The 24955-nt window shown below is 42.8% G+C and overlaps 1 protein-coding gene across 1 annotated transcript; it reads left to right on the top strand.

The window, feature by feature from the left end:
- Window positions 1-11080: 11080 nt before the first annotated feature.
- Window positions 11081-14455, top strand: GAS1 (growth arrest specific 1). Its single transcript, XM_023229544.2, has one exon. It carries the CDS (start codon window positions 12039-12041, stop codon window positions 13083-13085), a length of 1047 nt encoding a protein of 348 aa, XP_023085312.1. The 5' UTR covers window positions 11081-12038; the 3' UTR covers window positions 13086-14455.
- The last annotated feature ends 10500 nt before the right edge of the window (window positions 14456-24955 follow it).

Below are 24955 nucleotides of genomic sequence, written 5' to 3'. Positions count from 1 at the left end.
AATGCAAACCTGTAACCAAGCCTGTTGGCTCTGTGCTATATACTACGGACAGGGAGATGGGGGATGACAGAGGACAGGGGCTTGGGAGAGCACTTTCTGGGTGTCCTCACTTATGAGTTGGATGATGTTGGATCACTTAACCTCCTTGTACTTAAATGTATTCAATCTTTACCTTATTAATTTCCTGAGGACTTAAATAATAATGTACGACTTACATATAATAAGAGAAATTAAAATTAAAGCTACAATGGCATAACTGTTCACTTATCAGATTGGCAAAGATCCAAAAGCTTAATAACATGTAATGTTGGTGATGATATTAGGAAACACTCTCACACACTGGCACGACTTCTACAGAGAATAATGGACCTATCAGAGATACAGAGATAGAATAATTGATCTAGCACAGTTTAAAATGTACCTCCTCTTTGACTGAGTAATTCCACTTCTACAAACGTCATCTATGGCTGCATTAAAATATTTATGAGATGACAAATGTGCAAGAATATTCACTGCCACACTGGAAGAACAAAGAATTTGAATTTAAATATTCAACAATAAGGGGTTAAGAGACTGCTTAAATAATTTATGGAACACTCAAAAGTGGAATGCTATGTACTGATCGAAAAGGATAAGCAAGGAATATATCAGCTTTTTACAAAGTGACATGAAACAGTGCCCAAAATATATTGTTAAGTAAAAAACAAGACAAAGATTGTTGTTTTTAAAAAGATTCTTATATATGTGTACACATGTAATTTCTCTGGAAATGCATGCCAGAAATTGATAACAGTGGCTAAGGGAAGTGGCAGTCTCAGTGCAAAGGTAAGTGGAAGCTTGCTAAAATTATACAATTGAAAATAAAAACCTTTTGCATTTCATACTATATATGTGTAAAGGACTTTGATAATTAAATGCATGTCTATGCATGAAACAAAGATATGTAACATAAGGTCACCTATCACAAATTTCACTAATCAAGAGAAAAACAGACCAGAATGCTTGGCCCAGGGCAGGTACTCAAGAAATATTTCCGGATAATAACTGAATTATAAGAAGTACTATTTCAACATAAATAGTTAATCATTTGAGGAGATGGGTACCACCGAGAGACCAACTTCTGAATTCAAATGGCATGCCAAATCTTACCTCCTTTTTTTTTTAATAGACAAAAAAGAAATACTAAATCCAGAAGCTTCAAGAGGTGAAGCTGTAAACGAAAACGTTTGATTTAAGGTCCCTTGTAGGTTAACACAGACAGAATGCTTCCAGGGAATTTAGGGAAGTGAAACTCCACATGATATTCGAATGGTGAATACATGACATTATACATTTGTCAAAATGCATAGAATGAAGAACACTAAGAAGGAACTAATGTAAATTGAAGACTTTAATAATAAAATATCAGTATTGGTTCATCAATTGTAACGAGGGTACCACAATAATGTAATACAGAATGTAAATAATAGGGGAAATAGTTGCCAGGAGGAGGAATTGTGTGGAAAACCTCTGTACTTTCCAATCAATTTTTCTTTTTTTTTTTTGAGATGGAGTCTCACTCTGTCGCCTAGGCTGGAGTGCAGTGGCTCAGTCTTGGCTCACTGCAAGCTCCGCCTCCTGGGTTCACACCATTCTCCTGCCTCAGCCTCCCGAGTGGTCTCGAACTCCTGACCTCATGATCTGCCTGCCTCAGCCTCCCAAAGTGCTGGGATTACAAGCATGAGCCACCACGCCCGGCCTCCAATCAATTTTTCTAAAATTACCTTAAAACTAGAAGTGCTTAAAAAAAAGTCAATAATAAAGAAAGAAAAGAGGAACAGAGTTGGAAGACTTGAAAAAAAAAATTATTCACCTTCCTAGAACATACAGTGGGAACTCAAGAAACATCTGTTGGATTCACCTAATTCAGTGAGAAATGAGCAGGTAAAATGCGCATGCAGATTTAAAATTTAGGAGAAGTGTGAACTCATCAATGAGGTGTTTGATGAAGTCCTAGGGTATATATTTCATTAAAATGAATTAGATGGCTTGCAATCCTTATCAATAAGATTATAGATTTTTCCCAAGACATTTATGACAATTACAGATTTCCAGCAATAAATATGTAAGCAATTGTGGTATTTTTCTCAAATTATTTAGAGAAGCATTAACCTGAAACTTACAAATTTTGTACAAGCTTGTTGCCAGACTTTTTCCCCCTGTGGATAGGATAGGTTTTTTTTTTGGATGTCTATTGTCTTTATATAAATCCTCACAAGATAAAAAGCAGACTTCTGAGGCATTTGTTAAGTTATCTTATAAACTATGTTATTTTTATTTAGAAAACAGTTTATCTAGATTTATGAAAGAGTTATTTAAAAGTTTCTTTTTTTTTTGAGACAGAGTCTCACTCTATTACTAGGCTGGATGGAGTGCAGTGGCTTGATCTTAGTTCACTGCAACTTCAGACTCCCTGGTTCAAGTGCTTCTCCTGCTTCAGCCTCAGTAGCTGGGATTATAGGCATGCACCACCACGCCCAGCTAATTTTTGTATTTTTAGTAGAGATGGGGTTTCACCATGTTGGCCAGGATGGTGTCGATCTCCTGACCTCGTGACCCACGCACCTCAGCCACCCAAAGTGTTGGGATTACATGCATGAGCCACTGCGCCAAGCCAAAAGTTTCTTCTTAATTTTAGTCTTGACTTCAGTAGTGAGAAGCTAGATTTGGAAATAAGGCCTAGCACGGCTTTGAAACATACTAACTACGCATATTATAGAATCGGCCACAATTATTGGAGAATTTAGTAGGTAATGCCCAAATGTGCCCAAAGTGCTCTCTTGAGGGGAAAAATGCTCTTGGTAGAAATATGATTGTACTGCTAACTGCAATCCACTGAGGTTGAAGTGTGTTGTGCCTCAAATGTTCTCTGTTGTATCTTGCCATTGGGTTTAAGTCTCTATTCCGTTAATATCTCTTTTCAAAAAGTATGAAAGTCAAGTTTCCTGATAATTGGAGCTCCTTCTAATTTTGTGGGTATTTCCTTGTGTTATTAGATACTGAAACTGAGCCAGGATCTTGATCTCCCCAGTCCCAAAGCAATGATGTGGGGATGTGTTTTTGCCCCAAAGAGAACAGTAGGCTGATGGTGTTAAACAGCTGCTCTCTGTTGATACACTTATCAGTGAAAGCGGGATTGTGTTGTCATTCTGCATCTTGGAGTTGCTATCCATGTTCCTTGAAGAATTTGAAGTTTATTCCTTCCATTTTTATTAGTCTTTACACAGCACCAAATCCTTATGTTCCTGTACCAAACTACTTATTTACCTTTAAAACCAAAGAAAATAACCAGTATCCATTTCTTTTTTGTATTTTAATGTGTATATTTCACAGTGCTTCTCAAACTGTCTGTTCTGAAACTGCAGAACTTTTTTTGTCTATCACAGATACTTTGTAAAACAAAATTTTTAAGTTACTAGAAAAAAGAGTACCTACAAAATAGAGCCTCAAATTTTATTACTAGCTTCAACTGACATCATACCACTCTATGAGATTGCTATGAAAGTATTCAAATGCCTGCTCTTATGATCTGAGCGGTCTGTCTCATCATGAACCACTACAAAGCACTGGATCACATTTGTGGAGCCCTGGTGTAGTGGTTGATTCTTCTCATCATGACAGCGTTGGTTTTCCTTCAGGAAGCACGTTCTCTCCTCTCTCTCTCTCTCTTTCACTAAGGTACATGGGCACATAGCCCAGATCAATTGAGGTTCCAAAACTTTTGCTAAAACTTTTGGATGAAAAAAGTAATTATTTCTATTGAGATTGCTAGAATGTAGATAGTGTCCTTCCTTATCAGTATTTATTATTATTGGAAAGATTCTCAGGATTGGGCCAATTAGTATTTGTATTTTACATTTTAAAGGGATTGCCAAAAAAGAATCCAACATTTCACATTTGCACCAGCAACATTTGAAGGTATCTTTGTAAGAACTGACTGTCAAAGTGCTTTCACATCTTAGTCGGTCTATGGAGTGTTAAAGGAACATCTCATTGTTTTCTAATTTCCTTTCATCTAACTACTCGTTAATTTAAACATTTTTTCACTTGTTTGCTGACAATTTGGATTTATGCTTCTGTGAATTGTCTATTTATATCTTTTACCTATTTTTCCCTTGGTCTGTCCTTTTCCTGTAAGTTCTTTTTTTTTTTTTTTTTTGAGACTGAGTCATGCTCTATCACCCAGGCTGGAGTGCAGTGGCGCAATCTTGGCTCACTATAACCTCTGCCTTCTGGGTTCAAGCAATTCTCCTGCCTCAGCCTCCTGAGTAGCTGGGACTACAGGCGCCCACCACCATGCCCGACTAATTTTCGTATTTTTTTTCTTTTTTTAGTAAAGATGGGGTTTCGCCATGTTGGCCAGGCTGGTCTCGAACTCCTGTCCTCAAGTGATCCACCTGCCTCAGCCTCCCACAGTAGTCCGATTATAGGCATGAGTCACCGTCCCTGGTCCTTTTCCTGTAAATTTCTAACAGCCCTTTGTTTACCAGAAAAATGTGTCTTTTTCATCCACTCTCTTAGTTTGGGCTGCTATAACAGAATATCATAGACTGGGTGGCTTAAGCAACGAACATTGATTTCTCAGCTGTTGACTACAGTTACAAAGAGTATGTGCACATAGAAAGGGGGCGGTGAGACTTTATATGTATTATCCAGGAGGAGAGCGTCAAAAGGGAGACTTTCTCTTGCAATCCCTTAAAGCTGGGGGACAGAAGCGTTTCTCTGCTAAAGAGGCCAACATAACAAAGTCCACGGAGAGACAGATAAAGGGCAGGATGGAGATGTCATGGTGGATACTCGGAAGAGAAATTCCAGTTTATGTGTATGTGTGTGCATGAGTATGTGTGAGTGCATGCATGTGTATATGTTAGTGCCTGTGCGTGTGTGCCTGCATGAGTGTGCAGATGCATACATCCATATATGTATGTGAGTACATGCATCATATGTGAGTGCATGTGTGTGTGTGCATGTATGTTTGTGTCTGGGGGCACAGGCAAAAATAGATGGGGTTAAATATTTGGAATGGGTCTTTCAAACTGCTTTTTTTTTTTTTCTTTTTTTGAGACAGGGTCTTGCTCTGTCATCCAGGCTGGAGTGCAGTGGCGATCATAGCTCACTGTAGCCTTAACCTCCTGGGCTCAAGTGATCCTCCCTTCCCAGCCTCCTGAGTAGCTAGAATTATAGGCACGCATCACCATGTCTGGCTAATTTTTGTGGGTGTTTTTTGGTAGAGATGGGGTCACACAATGTTGCCTAGGCTGGTCTCAAACTCCTGGCTCTAGTGATCTTCTTGTCTAGGCGTCTCAAAGTTCTGGGATTACAGGAATGAGCCACTGACTAGGCCTCAAACTGTTATAACAATGGTAGTGACCTTGGACATTTTCCTGAGGAGTCACTGTAAATTTTTAAGTGGAGTAGTGATTTCATCTGACTCATTTAACATTAACATGGAGGATTGCATTAGAGTAGTAAATCCAAAATGCTGTCTGAAGATGGGAAAGTTTCTGAAGAAGTTTCCCCTGTGTAGTAAATTTAGTTAAAATAATATGGTAAAATTTAGTTAAAAAAAAAAAAAAAAAAAAGGACAATATAGTAAACCCTTTAAATATCTAAATTTATTCAACTTGCCTGAATTCTCTAGTTATTCCTTCTCTGCTTTCAGGGTTTCACATCCTTTTTATTTAATAAGACACTGGTGTTAATAGATGGTAGTAATAGGTTTGTTGGTTTGTTTGTTAATGCTTGATAAAATAAAAAGTTGGCATCATTTTTTTAAAGATATTCCAGATTTTTTTGAAAATAAATGGATCTTTGATATCTCAAAGTCTGGGAGCCACTGGCAAGGTTATATAAGCAGAAATATGCCTTTGTGTGTGTGTTTTTCCATAGTACACATTCCTTGGCCCCTGGGGAAGAATTCAAGTGTAATGAAGTCGGTACAGGCATATGTATTTTGAAAAAGCTCCTAAATCCTTTAGAGATGCTTCTCTGGCTTACAATCCCTGGTTTGGAGGAGAGCTGGGAAAGGCCTGGTGTTCATCAATGAAGAAAACCTTGAAGAAACCAGGACATGAGAAGACAGGAAGGGTGAATGCGAACAACATTTTTCTTAGATGGAATGAATAGGACTCAAGGATGCGAAGATGGTCCTTGTGAGTGATATAAGCAAAGCTGGGGTTCAGGAGGAGGCTCCAGATCGTCAGCTGGGAGAATGACCCTGCTTTACTGTGCATGAAAGGGATTTCCTTCAACATGAGGTTCCCATCCTTCTATCTTGTTCCTAAGAATTAATTCTTCTTAAGAAGGCAACAGACAAAGAGAAGACTTTTGTGAAGAATGAGGTAAACATTCAGGACACAAGTCTAATGTAGAATTCTAGAGTAGATGGTGCTTGGTTTCCATGGAGTATCTGCCACAAACTGAAGTATTAATATTTTCTGGTTTTAAGAATGCAAGTTAAAAAAGAAAACAAGAGAGTGGGCGTGATACGGTTTGGCTCTGTGTCCCCACCTAAATCTCATGTTGAATTGTAATCTTCAGTGTTGGGGGAGGAACCTGGTGGGAGGTGACTGGATCATGGGGGAGGGATGTAGGGATTTCCCCTGTACTGTTCTTGTGAGAGTGAGTTCTCAAAAGATCTGGCTGTTTGAAAGTGCCTAACACCCCTCTCCTTTGCTCTCTCTGTCCTGCCAGCCATGTGAAGAAGTGCTTGCTTCTCCTTGCCTTCAGCCATGATTGTAAGCTTCCTGAGGCCCTCCCAGAGGCAGACGCCTATAAAGCCTTCTGAACCATGAGCTGATTAAACCACTTTTTAAAATAAATTACCCAGGCTTTATAGTAGTGTGAGAACACACTAATACAGGGTGTCTGTCACTTAAGACTTCTGCTAAGTGGTCAGAGACTTTGACAACTCCAAATGGTCAAGTGACATATTGTTGAGTCCTCTGAGGGCAGGAGTCTACCTCCTCCTACTTTATCCTGGCTATGTTGCTAAAGCACCAAAAGGTAATTGGTACTTGTTGATTGAGGTTTTTGTTCTTTTACCGAACCAGTGAACCCTTTTGGAAATATAATTTTATATTTTAAAACTTCAGAACTATTCTGTATTCTTTAATCTCTCACAGTCTCTATTACTGTTCTCTGTAATAGAAATGATTTGTATTAGTTCTGAGTTGGCTGATTTAGAAGACAAGAAATAAGTGCTGATTCTTCATTCGTTCAACTTATTAAATATTTTATTGACACCTATGATGAACCACTAATTGGATGTGGAATGTGCAGGAAAGGGAAGAATTCAGGCAGATACTAGCATCTTTCAGTTAAGCAACTGGACAGGATGAAAAGTTCTAATGATCTATTGTTGCCTAACAAACCATCTCAAAACTGAGCGGCTTAAAAGAACATTTTTTTGTTGTTTTTATTTCTCGGGATTATTTGGGTTGACTGAGTTAAGCTCTGCTGTTCTTGCTTGAGGCAAGACCAGAACTACAGAGAGGTGAGTGTAGTGTCTAAAGTACAAAATTTAAGGAGACACTCACTCTTGGAGTCTTTGGAGCCCAATTATGAAGGTCAATGCCTCCTTAAATTTTGCACCAAAATGACTCACTTGCTTCACCCTGATCTTGACCCTGGCTTGGGGTCTCTCTCATGTGCCTTAAGTAGGATGGCAGCTAGAGCTGGAGCCATCTGAAGGTTCAATTGGGCTGGACATCCAAGATAGTGTCTCCACTCACAAGTCTGGTGCCTTCTTCACTCACATGGCTGAAATAGCAGGGAGCTGGCCAGAGATCTTCTTCCCTCTCCATGTATCCTCTACACATAGTAAGCATGGGCTTCCTCATAGCATGCCAGTCTGAAGGTCGTCCAGATGTCTTCATGGTGCCTGGCTTCTCCAGAGCAAGCATTCCAAGAGGCCCGATAAGGTTTGGCTCTGTGTTCCCAGCCAAATCTCATCTTGTAGCTCCCATAATTCCCGCATATTTGGGAGGCACCCCGTGGGAGATGATTGAATCATGGGGGTGGGTCTTTTCCATGCTGTTTTCATGATAGTGAATGGGTCTCATGAGGTCTGATGGTTTTAAAAACAGGAGTTTCTCTGCTCAAGCCCTCTCATTGCCTGCTGTCATTCATGTAAGATGTGATTTGCTCCTCCTGGCCTTCCTCCAGAATTGTGAGGCCTCCCCAGCCATGTGGAACTGTAAGTCCAATAAACCTCTTTCTTTCATAAATTGCTCAGTTTTGGGTATGGTCTTTATCAGCAGTGTGAAAACGGACTAATAGAAGGCCTGAGTAGAAGCTGCAAGTCTTCTTGTGATTCAGCCTTGGAGGCCCCAGAATGTCAGTCACTTTCACTATGTCCTATTGGTCAAAGTCAGTAAGGCCTACCCAAGATCAAGGGGAAGGGGACTGGACTCTACCTTTTGGTCTGAGCAGTAAGGATTTAAAGGCAGGGGGAAAACTGATGGAGAACAATTTTGGAGGGTATCCACCACAGAAAGCCCAGTAAACAAATAGGTTTTGGGGATGGAAAATTAGAAGTGCTCTCGGGGAAGCTTAAGTTTGAGATGTTCTTGGAACCAAGTGAATATATACCTATGGAGATCAGAGAAAGACTGAAATTGAAAACATCAAATTAGGAGATGCAATTTAAAATCAAGGCAATAGATGTGGTTACCTAAGGAGTCAAGAGAGAGAAGGAGCCACCAGGCAGTAAAATGAGAGAACAGGGGAGTGTGGAGTTTCAGAAGCCAAAATTTTAAAAAGCGCTTTGAAAAGAAGGAGGTGATCAGTCATAGCCAATGCTGCTGAAATGTCAAATAAGCTGAGGACTGAGAAGGGACCATCGGGTAGAGTAAGGTTTTGGTCACTAGTGACTCTACATAATCGAATGTAACTCAATTATGTAGCGTGAATTGAGGGGAGAACAGGAGAGTGGGAAAAATGAGTAAAAGCAAGGTTTTCAAGTTTTCATGAAAATGGGATAGCTACTGAGTAGGGATGTGGAGTCTAGAAGATTTTACTATATTTTTTTAAGATAGGAGACAGTATAGCCTATTGTGGTGAATGGAAATGACACAACAAAAAAGTGGGCTGAGAACCCCTCAGGCTTGCAATGCTAATGCTGTGTGACTGCGATGCAGAGGTCCCCAAAGCATGCAGAGGTCTTGGGTCTCCCTTAAACCCCACTGAGAGCTGTATCAAGGCCAAGGTGAGGCAAGTTTTACCAAAAACACAACGACACAGAAAAAAAACATGTTAACTTCAAGAGCAGTGGTTCTCAAAGTTTGAGCAGCATTCCCTGAGTACGTGTTAGAAATGCATATTCTTGGGACCCACCAGTCCAACTGAATCGGAAACTCCAAAAACTAGGGATCTGAGTTTTCTGATACCTGCTAAGGTTTGGGTCCCACTATTCTAAAGGAACTCAACAACAGTTCAAGCAAAGAGGAAACTGAGTGCTGACTTCGTTCCTTATGGGCCTAAAATAACAAAGCTTTAAAGACAAGAGGGGCTTTTTCAATTGTCTAATTGGCTTCGAACCTTCTCTATGAGGGATCCCAGACACAGAGAGGGTGTCTGAGTTGTCCAAGTCCTCCAGGCAGGACTGAAAGGACAACTCCAAACAACAGAAAGAAAAAAGAGAGAGAGAGAGAGAGAGTCAGGGATATGGTTGTTTTGATGTGCCATGAAGCTGCAGGCTTTCTGTATATTTTTAGTATCGATGTATACTATTTGTCTACTACGACTCAAGTGAGAGCAAGACGGTCCGCCTTACCTCAGTCTGGCTCTTTTAAGGTTTGATTTTGGTACTGCAGAGGTGCAGCTTCCCACGGCAGACCCAGCGCCTCTAAGGAACAGGAGGATTTCCCACAGCCGGAGGAATCTCCTAGTGCTGGGCCTCCGGCTGTGACTTTTGCCGTTTCAAATTCACTTGGCCTCTAGGGAGAGGCGGACAGCCCGACGCTGAGCGCGTCGGAGCCCCGGCTCCCTCTGTTTCTGGAGAGGAGATTTAGCCTTAATTTTTGTGACAGATGGAGTTGATAGTCTCTCCACGGAAAGGGGAGGAAAAAAGCGCCAGTTTTTGACAGGCCGCAGACGCCCGCTGCCTCTGGTGGCCGAAGGCTGCGTTGCGCCCCAGTTAAGGTAGCTCGGTAACTCCCGCGCCGAGACAGCAGAAGTTTCCTCTGCGGGGCAGCATCCCTTAAATGTAGTGAGGGGCTGAAACTTACACTTTAATATAAACCTTTGGTGCGTGCCCATTTATCTCCTTCTTCTGTCTTGTGACTGCGGCCAGGTGGTACTTGCTCAACATTCCTGAATATTTTTAATGCTATTTAAATTATTTCATTACTGCACGTGTTGCAAGCTTATCTTCCTAAGAAATTATTTCGGTTGATTGGATTTCGGTCTTGCAATTTGAAAACGATGCCTGGCGCACGGGCGGTACCTGCCAGATGGCCTAACTGGGACTCGGGGGTGGGGGGAGGGTTGTAAGCATCTCATCAACATCTCCCTAATAAAGTGTGTGCTTCTTTCTTGTATGCTTCTTTAAAAAAGTTTCAGTCTCACATTTTCTCTCTGCATTCTCCCCCTCCCCTCTGTGGTGATCGAGACCCAAAAACAGGGAGCCTATAAGATAAACTGAGTTCTGAATCCAGTCGAAAGCACAGATGGGGGCCAGCGAGAATTAATAAAACTACAAAAAAAAAAAAAAAAAAAAAAAGCAAGAAAAAGAAAAAGAAAAAAGAACCAAACAAAAAAGGCCCGTGCCTGAGCCGGATGCAAACAGCTGCCCTTAAGCCCTGCCCGCTGGTTCAGTGCGCTAGCTAGGGCTGCATATCCGAGCCTCCTTAAGAGTAGGAGGAGCTCCCGGCCTCCGTCAAGCTTCCTAAGCCTTTCCTTTCAAGCCCTGAATGCCTGAATGTGAGCTGCCCACCACCCCCCCCCCCCCCCCCCCCCCCCCACCCCCCCCCCGCAGAACGAGAAAAAAAAAAAAAAAAAAAAAAAAAAAAACTTTCAACAACAACAGGCAGGACCAATAGCATCTCGAAAAGCCGGGAAAGGGGGCCGAGCAAAGGGCGAAAGAGAGTGGAGAAAGGAGAAAGCGGGCAGGCTCGGAGCGCGCGGGGCCGAGGCTCGGCGAGCCGCAGGAGCGTTGCTAATGTTTTTGTTTGTTTGCTTTTCCATGCATGCATAATGAGGGGGCACCGCGGCACCACGCGGGGGCTCCCGGCCCACTTTTGTATTTAAAGCCTCGCTGCTAACGAGTCTGCAGCCGGGCTCAGCGGATCCGCTCCCCGGGCTCCTGGTCACCCGAGAAGCCGCCGCCGAGTGAAGCCAGGGAGCCGCTCTCCGGCAGCGCCGACTTTCTTGTTCTCCCCGCGCCTCCCGGAAAGAGCTCCCTGGTGCTCGGCGGAGGCCGTGGTTGCCGCGGGCGAAGGGGGAGGGGACGCGGGGCGGCCGGGCCGCGGGAAGGCGGGCAGCGCGCGGACGCCGAGCCAGGAAGCGGCGCGATGCAAGAGACCGCGGCAGCAGTGACGGCTGCGCGGCGCTGAGCCCGGGAGGAAGGAGCGCCGCGGCCACAGCGCGAGCAGCCGGCGCGGGGACAGCCGGCCGCACAACGGATCTGCAGGCGCGGAGCAAAATGCACCCGCCGCGCCGCGCGGTCCTGCAGCCCCGCTACGGCCCCGCGGCCCGCACCCCCCCGGGGCGACAGTGAGCCTCTCCCACCACCATCAGGGGCCGAGCGGAGGGCTCTCGGGTGGGAGAGCGGGACCAGATCTCGGCAGCTGTTCATTTCCAGGAAGTTACCGCAGCCGGAGCGAAAGGGGACCTTCTGCCACCAGCGGGGCATCAGCCAGCGGCGCGCATGGATTTATGAAGACACTCATGCAAGAAGTGGGCAGGACTTGGACAAACTTTTCCACCGGCTCCGCGTCCGCCGCTCCTCGCGCCTCGTCTCCTTTCCCCTCCTCTGCCGGCGGCCGCCGCTGCCCGCGATGGTGGCCGCGCTGCTGGGCGGCGGCGGCGAGGCCCGCGGGGGGACCGTGCCGGGCGCCTGGTTGTGCCTGATGGCGCTGCTGCAGCTGCTGGGCTCGGCGCCGCGGGGCTCGGGGCTGGCGCACGGCCGCCGCCTCATCTGCTGGCAGGCGCTGCTGCAGTGCCAGGGGGAGCCGGAGTGCAGCTACGCCTACAACCAGTACGCCGAGGCGTGCGCGCCGGTGCTGGCGCAGCACGGCGGGGGCGACGCGCCCGGGGCCGCCGCCGCCGCCGCAGCTTTCCCGGCCTCGGCCGCCTCCTTTTCGTCGCGCTGGCGCTGCCCGAGCCACTGCATCTCGGCCCTCATTCAGCTCAACCACACGCGCCGCGGGCCCGCCCTGGAGGACTGTGACTGCGCGCAGGACGAGAACTGCAAGTCCACCAAGCGCGCCATTGAGCCGTGCCTGCCCCGGACGAGCGGCGGCGGCGCAGGCGGCCCCGGCGCGGGCGGGGTCATGGGCTGCACCGAGGCCCGGCGGCGCTGCGACCGCGACAGCCGCTGCAACCTGGCGCTGAGCCGCTACCTGACCTACTGCGGCAAGGTCTTCAACGGGCTGCGCTGCACGGACGAATGCCGCACCGTCATTGAGGACATGCTGGCTATGCCCAAGGCGGCACTGCTCAACGACTGCGTGTGCGACGGCCTGGAGCGACCCATCTGCGAGTCGGTCAAGGAGAACATGGCCCGCTTGTGCTTCGGCGCCGAGCTGGGCAATGGCCCGGGCAGCAGCGGCTCGGACGGGGGCCTGGACGACTACTATGATGAGGACTACGATGACGAGCAGCGCCCCGGGGGCGCGGGTGGTGAGCAGCCGCTGGACGACGACGACGGCGTCCCGCACCCACCGCGCCCGGGCAGCGGCGCTGCTGCAGCGGGCGGCCGCGGGGACCTACCCTATGGGCCCGGGCGCAGGAGCAGCGGCGGCGGCGGCCGCTCGGCGCCCCGGGGCGCCTGGACCCCACTTGCCTCCATGTTGCTGCTGCTGCTGCTCGGGCTGCTCTTTTAGGCCTCGCGCCCCCCGCCGTTGGCTGCGGGAGAGCCTGCGTCCCGCTCCCGTGCTTGCCTCGCCCCCGCGCCGGGGCACCTGTGGCTTGGGGACAGATAGAGGGGATGGTTGGGGATACTTCCCAAAACTTTTTCAAGTCAACTTGGTGTAGCCGGTCCCCCTCGCCACGACTCTGGGCACTTCCCCTGAAGCTCCTCTCCCAAGCTTGACTTCTTGGACCTCCTCCCCCGCCCCAATTCCAAGCTGCAGAAACTCCCGACTTGTCTGCCGCCCAGAAACCTAGCTGCAGTGTTCAGGACCTCCCGGAGGAAGTGGGCATATAGGGGACATAACAGTAGTCCTGGACTCGAAAGGGAAGGTGCTGACCAGCCTTAGCAATTCGAAGGGATGGGAAGGAGCAATTATATTTGCAAAGGGGCTGCCTATTAGCATATTTCCTTTGAGGGGGACAAAAAGTACCAGTATCGACTTTTATAGATTGTGGCCAGTGAGGACGTTAGAATCCTGTGTAAACAGAAAAGTCCCACTTACCGATTCATTCTTTCACTGTTTGTTTCAGCGCCCAGAATTCTCAGTGACGTGGGGGTGGGGGTGGGCGGCGATTGCCTTAGAGGGAACCCCTAAATTGGTTTTGGATAAGTTTGAGCCTTTGACCTTAATTTCATTGCTACCACTCTGATCTCTTAGCACATTTCTTAGGATTAAGGGTCAAAAAATGCTGATCTAAGGGGTTGCCATGGTGTTGAACAATGCAACTTTTTATTTAAAAAAGCTCTGCACTGCCATCTATGAAAGCCTCTTCATGATGTTTGTTTTTTTGCCATTTTTGTTCTTTACATCAAGAAATTGTATGTTTAAATATGCGGAGAATGTATATTGCCTCTGCTCCTATCAGGGTTGCTAAACCCTGGTACATCGTATATAAAATGTATTAAAACTGGGGTTTGTTACCAGTTGCTGTACTTTGTATATAGAATTTTTATAAATTGTATGCTTCAGAAATAATTTATTTTTAAAAAGAAATTAAAAGTTTTAAACTCACATCCATATTACACCTTTCCCCCCTGAAATGTATAGAATCCATTTGTCACCAGGAATCAAAACCCACGGTCCATTGTGAAGTGTGCTATATTTAGAACAGTCTTAAAATGTACAGTGTATTTTATAGAATTGAAGTTAACATTCTTATTTTCAAGAGAATTTATGGACGTTGTAGAAATGTATAAATGCATTTCCAAACTGCCTTAAACATTGTATTTTTATAGACATTGTTTTTAAAAAATCCTAAGTTTTTAAATAACTATGGATTTGTGTATTTTTTGGTTGTTTTATTAAAACGTGTACATCAGTAAAGAGTTTTAAACAATGAATATGGTGTAGTTACTTTCCGGAGTTACATTGTGGTTAACCCAATAATGGGTGAGGAAGGGGGCTGAGGGAGCACTGAGAATCTATCAACCATCAACTGAAATGCAAATACAGTACAAGACAAGAAATGCAGGGTATTATTTCTGCCTTTAATTTAATGAACAATTAGACATCTGTAAATGAGGCAGCCAAAAATATCTAATTGGCCTCTCTATTCGTGTTTGCGTTTGTGGAGAGAATTCACAAAATAGTGTCTCCTGTATATAATTTGAGGATAACTCAGACATCATGTTGCCCCGCCTCCCCCTTTTTTCTGAGACCTCCCCTCTCTGTATCCCCCTTGCCATCACCCCTTACCCCCAAGAGTATCCTCTCTGGCTACTAGCCATTCTCAATCAAACATGCCAATAACATCTGTTACCAATAGGTTTTAGGAAGCTTGCAAGACTCAATACTTCAAAGTCATTTTCACACTTTTGGTGAAAAAGTACAAAATTTTGTTGCAAAACATTCAGACCAGCAAAAGTAAACACATAGGGGAAAGGAACAATCACCAGAACTTGTAATATTGTTGTGAGGAGTTGTTTAGCAGTGGTTGAAGGCTGGGTTCCTGCCAGAGCTACTGATCTACACTCAAACGCCCTTAGATAAATAATTACACTCTTAAGCTGTGTCGAGTGCTGATACACTTGACCTTGTAAATAGAAATGTTTGCAGTAGGAATAAACTCCGGCATTGGAAAATCTTTTAAACATTAACACAAAAGAGAGCGCTCTGTCCTCTGGGGATTTGAGCCTGAACCTCGCCAAGCTAGGCACTTGCAAGGGGGAAAAAAAGTTTATTTATCTTCTATTCCTGGTGTTTATTTAAAGCTTTTCATTTTAAACGCGGTGATTGGAAGGCAAGTCAGGAGTTTAAAAGTCACCACAAATAAACTTTGTCTGAGGGGTCGACAGATTAGCAAGATCTGGTGTCTCTTTATTTGATATTAACATGTGCTGAAAAAACATAACCAGATTTCTCTGCTGCCTAAAGTAATTAACAAAGCTATGCCCCCATTCTGACTTCCTCCTACCCACTCCCACCCCCCTACTTTCAAGGTTTCTTGTGCCTCTAACTCGCTCTTTTCCCAGCTTTTATGGAGGTTTTCAAGACACTTCTTGGTGCACCTAAAACCATAATTTCTACATGTATAGTATTAGAAAGTCTAAGATAGCTGTAGTGTCAGACTTAAGCCCAGGAGAGTGGTGTGTGGTTGGAATCTCCAGTCACCTGAATGGTTGAGTAAACATATTGTTAAAACAAAGCTGAGAGCGTTGTTTCTTTGGGAAGTGAACAAAGAGTATTCCCAGAGACTTGTAAATGAAATCAGCTTTCTTTACAAAACGACAAGTTAGCAGTGCTCCCGCGTTTGTCCTTAAATATATTTAAATCATCTCCATCTCATGTTATTTTAACACATTCTTGACTAAAAGTTAAGTCTTTGTCCCAGTAAAAGGCCCAGTTTTCCCCAGTAAGAAGTAAAAGGCATTAGCACTAGAAAAGGCCTGATAATTAACTGCTACAATAAACTCACAACTTGATTTTACAGGGTCCTGTCAAAAGCATCTGCCTGGAATAAATCAACACAACTCGCTCTTGGGGAGAGAGGACACGAGGCTTTATGCTTTCTTCCTTGAAGAAAGTGAACATTGATTGGTGGTCCATTTTAATTTAAACAATTATACACTGGAGCCCAGGAGTCCTCTGGTACCCCTACAGACCTAGCGGAGGTTGTTGAGATGTTAGAACCCTTCGGCTAGTGGTTATGAGATTGCATATTGCCATCTGCTTCTAAGCAGAAAGGATTTTCACAGATGTTGACATCTGTAATATCTCACGCTCTCTGGGGAGCCTTTTGGAATTTTGGACATTTGGCAATCTCGAATGTCCCATGGAGAATGGCTGGAAGTCCCATTAATGAAAGAAAAGGTATCTCCGGCTTTTCCTGAGGATTCTCAAAAAGCATCACCCTTCTAACAGAACTCTGCCAGGGTGAGAGGAACTCCTTCTAGATTTCGTGTAAAATCGTGAGTCCTCACGGCCTTTCCTATTTCCCCAGTTAGCAGGTTTGAATTCTCAGTGACAGTTTATTTGTCTTTGGAGGCACTTCAGTGACAAATGTTTAAGGGAGTGTGGGACAATGGTCGAGAACAAGGAGGCAGTTCATTGAACTGACAGTGACCATACAGTAAATAGAAGAAGGTTCAGGCTTCACTGCTCACCCGAGCACACAGCAACGCTTTTGTATATAATCACAATGGACATAACATAAGGTCTCTGTTTATTTTAAACAATATATAGCGATGTACGGGAGCAATACACGTATGTAAAGTGGAAACATGCCTGTAGGGAAATAAGTTCTTCTACTAAGTAGCAGGACTTCTCTGTACTTGGACAGCAACCCTACAAATGTCTAGAAGGATGGACATAGTTCCTAGCCCTGATCGCCACAAATTTAAGGGACCACCAGGTTCTAACACATCTAGGGTGTACCGCCATTCTCCAGATGGGGTCCCTGTGGGTGAAGACAGAATCTTTCCGTCTCTTTGCCTTGAAGAGTCAGGAGAACCCTCAGGAGAATGAGCTTTCTCTCTTCCTTGCCACCGTCTGTATTCACACCCTCACCCCATCCCAGCAATGTTACAGAGCATCAAATAAAAGCAGATCCCCAAAACACCATGAGGGCTTTCAGAAACCTCAAACACTGTATTAAAAATTTTTCTACTTTTAAAGTCTTCTACTTTGGCTTTGCATTGTTAGCTTGTTGAGTTCATTGTGGAGGCTCTCTGACAAAATAACCTCATGTATCTCTTTTCAACCCATAAAAAAGAAAAGCCTGCGTTATTTGTGTTTTGACCTCTTACACCAAGGGACATCAGAAATCTTGCCAGTTGACCCTGTTTCTCTCAGCTACTCAAAGCAAGGTTGTGGGAGGGCATCAGGTTGCAAATGCCTTGTGGCCAGTGTAGTTAAGGAGGGTTGAGTCTCCAGTGGGTCTCGCTGCCTTGTGAGTGAAGTACAGTTGGCCTTTACTGTAGTCTGTTTGAGAGATTGCCTCTGGAAGACAGTGGAAAAGGTTCACCCTTGACTATCTGAATGACATAAGTCACGTGCTATTAGCATAAATACCTTCCTTCTAAGCATCAATTTAATCAATTTCTTAAATAACAGAATGATCTACTACAAAATAGTGGACTGTATACACTATATTTTGGCACAAAGATGGTCATTCTCCCACTAGTAACCAGGGGCTCTAAATAAATGATTTCAACAATGTTTTATTAAAGGACGACAAGAGCCCTCGAGCTGCATTAATCGGGGAGAAGTCGAGTGGCACTTTTGTTATGGAAATGTTAAGCACATAATAGCACTGCCAAACAATGTGCAGCCACTTCATTCTTTCAGCCATGCTGACACCTCTTAAAGAGGAACTGCAGGGAAGGATGTGGGAAAGATTTGCTTTCCTAGGAAGCTTTCAGCTAATATTTTGGAGGACTACCTTCAAACCCTGTGTAATATGCATGCAAGGGGAGCCAGAGGGCTGCTGAGATGCAGAAAGTGTTTTCTCCACTTATTTCAGGAGCATGGGTTCCATAATAAAATCACATGTCTATGTTTTTGATACGGCATTCACCAAAACAATGCTTTACTAATTTTGTTGTCCTAAGAATTCAATTTTATAATGTTGATCAAAGCAAAGACAGCTACTCTCGATGGTGCTGGTATATACTGTAGTTATCTATAGCATGTTCTTCTTAAGCAAACAGATAGCATCTACACAATGTTGTCAAGGACACCTTCAATCTGTAATAAAAAATAAAATGCTATTATAGACAGCCTTGTGTTCTCTGGTTATCAATATGTGTCCTTACAAGTTTATCTTTTATTTAAATGTTATAAGTGCTATAGGATATCTACAAGTTCTTGGATACCAGAATGGGGTAAATACCACAGCTAAATCTGATTGTATATATTCCTGATTAGATGTTACTAAGCATCAAAATGAGGAACAATTTCAGTGAAATTTGAGGTCTTTGTCATAGACATTTCGTTTAGAAAAATGCCAGTCTTTAATTTTGTGTTTTAATCCATGTCACTTCTTACCTGCCAGTTAGTTTCGCTGATGTGGAGCATCCTTCTGTAACAAACATTGAAGTGAGTTTTGCAATGACTAAAACCTATGTCCATAATCCTGAAGAGGTGCTGGAGGGTATAAAAAGAGTTCCAGAGGCATTTCCTGAGGGAGTGCCATGTGTGGGGGTATCTATGTGAATATGATACAGTCACGTCCATGGATAAGCTGACACTCAGGATGAGGAGATAGACACACATAGAAACTTTTTATATGACATGGCAAGCATAGAAGGGGATCACAGCACAACGCTAGGTTTAAGGAAAGCTTCTTGGAGAAGGTGACATTGAAGGTAAATCTAAAGACAGGCATGGAAGGTAGCCAAGAGAAAGGTGGAGAAGGCCATTATATTAGAGGTAACAAAAGAGTAAACTTCCGTTGAATTAAACGTAAGAGTTTAATTAAGCAAAGAACACTTTGCAAATCGGTCAGCCTCCTGAGCCACAGTAGTGGGTACTCCAGCACAGCCACGTGCTGGAAGAAGATTTATGGACAGAAAAAGGAAAGTGACATACAGAAAACAGAAGTGAGGGACAGAAACAGCTGGATTGGTTACAGCTCAGTGTTTGTCTTATTTAAACACGGTTCAAACAGTTGGCTATATTGGATTGGCCAAAACTTGGTGATTGGCAGAACAGTAAGCTACGGTCTGTTCACATCTCCACTTGTTATGGTTCACAATGTACAAGGAAACATTTAGACTGAACTTAAAATATGTAAGGAGGCAGCATTAGGCTAAACGATTTAACGGGGAGCATGACCAAAGGCATGGAGGGATGTTATCAGCACAGTGCTGTGCATGAGACCACCAGTTCCCACCAAAGTAGAAAGTAGCAGGGGCCTGAAAGAAGGGTTCATGCCAATTCATGGAAGCCTTGAAGGACATGCTAGGCATAGAATTTACCCTACACAATGTGCAAGATTGGGAATCCTTGAGTGTTCCCAGCTGAAAGCTCGAAGGTTCACCTTTTGCACAGAGTTCATGTTAGTTGTAAGGGAAAAAGACCAGAGATGAGAGAACAGTTCGGAGGCTGCTGCATGGTCCGGTGAACAAAGGCCACAGAGGGAACTTGAGGAGTGTCAGTGAAGGGGAGGAAGAAGTCAGGTTCAAGACACCACAATTGGTCAAATATGGGGCGTTCAGGGAGGGAAGAGGCCAAGATGACTGCTGGGTTTCTGGCTTAGGTAACCAGTGGATGATGTCACCTTTGATCCTAGAGGAAGAAAGGTGGGAGAGCAAGTGATGTGTGAGGACCTACAGGATACCCCGTTGGCGGCGCACTTCAGAAAACCAGCTACAGGCCTGAAGTTCAGGCAGAAGTCAGCCTTGCATCGTGGTCATTGTGAAAACTGAGGGAGAAAGATGTGCAGTGGGCAGAGGAAGGGGTGCCCAGAGAGTACTCCCAGCAGGGGTGAGAGAAAGTCAGAGGTGTCTGAGGAAAGCAGGAACAAGGAATAATAATAACATGTCTGGGCACGTACACCTCAATATCAAAATGCTTAAGGGGCCAATACTATAAGCAAAGCTTAGAAAGCAAGATGAATTCACTGAATTTCTAAGAAAACGTAAGTGATCAAAATATTATCATTTTAACAATAATAGTAATCATAATGGTAATCACAACTAATTCCAGGAAACTTAAAATGACCAAGTTACACCATTACATTCAAATAATAGTAATAATCAATCATTGTTCACATTAAATGATTATTATTTACCATTACAATGCTGAGCACACAATATGTATCACATTATTTCATCATTACTACATCTTTATGAATAATATTTGTTATTTTCATTGTTATTTTTGTTATTACAACCACTTTAAAAATGAGGGAACAGATGCTTAAATGACTTGACCGTAGTCATTCAATGAGAAAGTTGGTGAATATAAAATCTAGATCTGTTTGCATCAAGAGGTTGTGATCATAACTTTAATACCTTGCTGATTCTCAAAATGTAAAAAGCCTGAAGAACCCAAGAACATTTGAAATACTGGGCAAAATGCAAATAACTTTTTCTTTTCTTTCTTTTTTTTTTTTTTTTTTTTTTTTGAGACAAGGTCTCACTCTGTCACCCAAGCTGGAGTGCAGTGGTGTAATTCTGACTCGCTGCAGCCTCAGCCTCCCAGGCTCAAGCAAGCAATCCTCTCACCTCAGCCTCCGGAGTAGCTGAAACTACAGAGGTACACCACCACGCCCAGCTAAATTGTTTAAATTTTTTGTAGAGATGGAGTCTCACTATGTTGCCCAGGCTTGTTTTGAACTCCTAGGATCAAACAACCCTCTGGCCTTGGCCTCCCAAATTGTTGGGATCACAGGCATGAGCCACGACATCTGGCTCCAGTGACTTTTTCTAATCATCTGTCTATGAGAGGAAATGTGCCTTAATGTTAGCAGTCAGCGATGTAATTGTGAGTCATTATTATTTTCTTCCTTACAGATTTAAATGTTCTCTAAATCTCATCAATGAATATATGTTATCCTGCTTTCACAATGAAAATGTTTTAAAAATATTATTCAGAACCATGAAGAAGAAACAGCAGAGTGTGGATTCAGTCCCTGTGGGTGCTAACCTACCCCTGACAGCCATTACCTATACTTCAGAGGAATGGGCCCTCATTTGCCCTTATTTGCTTAGTAGACTTCAGATTTATGAAGAAGAAGTTCGTTCATAAAATAATACAGACTCTAAAACTGTTCTACATGAAAAATATGTGATGTATGAAAATAAATCATAACACAAAAGTGTTAGAGTGAGAAGACTTGATAAATTGTTAACTCGTTCATTCAATCAATATTTATTGAGCACCACTTACTACGGGCTAAGCACCATGCTGGGTTCTAGGGATACAACAGTGAACCAAATAGTAAACTTTCCTGCTATCTATGAGTGTAGGTCAACACTAGAAACCTACTTTTTGGAACCCCCCTCTCTTGGCTTCTGTAACAAGACCATTCTTCCTCTACTAAAGAATCATTGTATCTTTCCTTTTTTTTCTCTACACCTGTTCATTAAACATTTTGTTTGTCTTCTCTTTCTCAAAATATATTCACACCTTGCAGATATTTGTGGGAAAATATTAGCTCTCACATAGATGTTAATCTTCTGGGTTTTTAAAAATGCGTTTTATGAGTGGAAGACTTAAGTCCTATAATATTTCAGTATATTTAAAAAGTGTATGAAAGTACAGCTGTCTTGTTCTAGGGAAGTTCTGATAGAAGGGCTAAGCCAAAAATTGTTATGGCACTTTCAGGGCTAAATCATGCCCTGATTCTTGACATGTAATAAAATGAAAACATACTGTTATATTCTAGAAGGACAAGTTATTTATAGTAACTAAATTAATCATAACATTTCACATTGCATATTATTTTAAAAAATAATCATTAGTAAGTTCTAGAAACAAATAGACTCATATTTCATGTAAATTACCAAATGGGGTCCTTGCTCACTGTCTCCTGATTTTTCTCTATTTCACAAAATCCAGCCTATTGAAACCAATAGTATTTTAAGACAAAACAAAAGGAAAAAAAAAACTGCCAATATTTAGCTTACTGCCAGGAAATTCGTGATTTTATTATTTGGCCTCTGCTGCATAATAGACCACCCCAAAACTTCATAGCTTAAAGTTTTTTAGTCATTCTTTTGATCCCAATTTTGGATCTCCTTTGTTTGGATCAGTAATTTGGGCTGGGCTCAGCAAAGTAATAATCTTGACCTTTTCTTGGCTAATTTGGCTTTAGTTAGCTGCCAGGTCAGGATAGGGAGGGTTGGTTCCTGGTGGCCTCATTCACATGTCTGGCAATTGGCAGGGTTGACAGTGACAACTGGACTACATGTCTCACATCTAGCAAGGTAACCCAAGTTTCTTATCGTGGCACCTAGAGTCCGAAAACAGCAAGAGAGGGGAAGACCCAGTTTGCAAGAACCTTTTTTTTTTTTTTTTTGAGACAGAGTCTCGTCCCGTCGCCAGGCTGGAGTGCAGTGGCATGATCTCAGGTTACTGCAACTTCCGCCTCCCGGGTTCAAGCGATTCTTCTCCCTCAGTCTCCCAAGTAGTTGGGACTATAGGCGCACGCCATCACACCTGGCTAATTTTTGTGTTTTTAGTAAAGACGGAGTTTCACCATATTGGCCAGGCTGGTCCTGAACTCCTGACCTTGTGACCCGCTCCCCTCGGCCTCCTAAAGTGCTGGTATTACAGGTGAGCTACCACGCCTGGCCTGCAAGAACTTTTTAAGCTTCCGCTCGCAACACATTTGCAAGCATCTATATAAAATTCACATGACCAAGCCCAGCTTCAAGGGGTGGAGAAATAGACTCCATCTCTCAGTGGGAAGACAGGCAGCAGCTTTGCATAGAGGTGAGCGTTCGGGAATGTTAAGAATTATGACATCCGTTCTGTAAATGATCTTCTACAACAATGAAACATTTTCCTTGGGTTCTGTTCCCACATCTTCTGTTGGCATAATAGGAAGAAAGAGTAGTAAGAAAGTAGTTTATTGTTTTGGTTTTCAGAATTTATAGAATTTCAGAGCCAAAAAGCCAGAAAGGACCTGAAATACCAATCTACTATTTTATTCACCAAAGACTTGCATTGATTTGGTTTCTAGTAGGATCTGCTTTTACATCAAAACACTTCACATAATGCTGCATCGTTTGCTTTCCAGGAGAGTTTCAGAATCAGCTTGTGGGGAAGTTTATTTTTAAAAACTGTTGTTGAGATTTTGATTGGAATTGGATGTGATCTGCAGATCAATATGGAGACAATTGGCAACTTGATAATAGTGAGTCTTTCCATTTTTCCAGTTAAATACTGTAGTGATCTATAAACAGGTCTTGCTGAAGGTTTTTTATCTTTTTAAAATTCAGGTCTTGTTTATTTCTTCTTAGATTTATTCCTAGGTATTTTGTAGTTTCTGCTAGATTATTACTATTATTACACTAATTTATTATTACATTGAGTATAGGCCAGGCACAGTGGCTCACGTCTGTAATCCCAGCACTTTGGGTCTACTGAAAATACAAAAAATATTAGCCGGGTGTGGTGGTGGGCACCTGTAATCTCAGTTACTTGGGAGGCTGAGGCAGGAGAATCACTTGAACCTGGGAGGCGGAGGGTGCAGTGAGCCGAGATCGTCCCATTGCACTCCAGCCTGGGCAACAAGAGCAAAACTCCATCTCAAACAAACAAACAAACAAAAATTGAGTACGTAGGAAACTATTGGTTTTTATACATTGATGTTGTGTCTAAATACTTGGCTGAACTCTTATGAGCTCTAACTATTGGCAGTAGACTCTCTTTGATTTCCTAGACATAAATATAATAATGTTTTCTATCTAGGAAATGGTAAACCTTAAAAGTTTGATTGTAAGGTACACTCTGAAACCATATCAATAAACATTTCATAATCTGTTACATTAAATTATATTGTTCTATCTTGTACTTTTAATGGATCGTTCATTCATGCATGATTTTGTAACATCATGCCTCAATCTTTTGAAAGATACTTGTCACTGAATTATGAAGATTTTCCAAGTGTTGACACATTTAATCTCATAATAGTAAATAAATCACATTTGTTAATATCCCCACTGATTCCATCATATAATTCTCTGTTGAAAGATGTCAATCTCACAGTATAGGATAAAAGTTTTTTCTGAAGTTCTAATTTTTCCATGAATTTCACATTTTTACTATTGACAACAAATTCTGTTATTTTCCTTAAATTTCCTTAAATTATGTTTGTTTTTGATAAATATTTGTCAAATATCCAAGTGTGAAAAACTTAATTTCCCTTACAGTTAGTTTTTGCAGTCTCTTCAAGTAAAAATGTTGTTCCGTGAAAAAAAAGTGGCTAATTCTATTTGTAACTCAACCACAAGCTTTTTTCTTGAGAAAAACATTGTATGCATACTTCCCATGTAATCATCAAAATATGAATTATGTATACGCAAGGGTTGAGATCAGATACAATTGTTACTACTTTATTAAGGTTATTCTTAGGTGAAACTGTCAATTTTTTGTGTGTGCAAATACATAGCAGGGAAGAATACTGGTACAGTGTGCTGCAATTTCCTTTGTGCTAATTCACAGTGAGTTTTAACCACCATTGCTTTTGCTCCATCAGTGCAAACAAATGTCAGTGGTGCAAAAGGAAAATTGAAATTTGGGATTATTTAACCTCATGGTTTCCCTGAAAGAAGCTTAGGAATCCTCCAGAAATCTATGCACTACACTTCAAAAACAGCCGATATATTTTTACTTTTTAATATTTATAATATTTATGTCACATAATTACTTTTCATGTCTTATTGTTGTAG

This window comes from Piliocolobus tephrosceles, chromosome 14, assembly GCF_002776525.5.
Source record: "Piliocolobus tephrosceles isolate RC106 chromosome 14, ASM277652v3, whole genome shotgun sequence".
Classification (NCBI taxonomy): Eukaryota; Metazoa; Chordata; class Mammalia; order Primates; family Cercopithecidae; genus Piliocolobus; species Piliocolobus tephrosceles.
The sequence above is the reverse complement of the archived record's forward strand: the minus strand, read 5'-3'. Positions and strand labels throughout refer to the sequence as shown.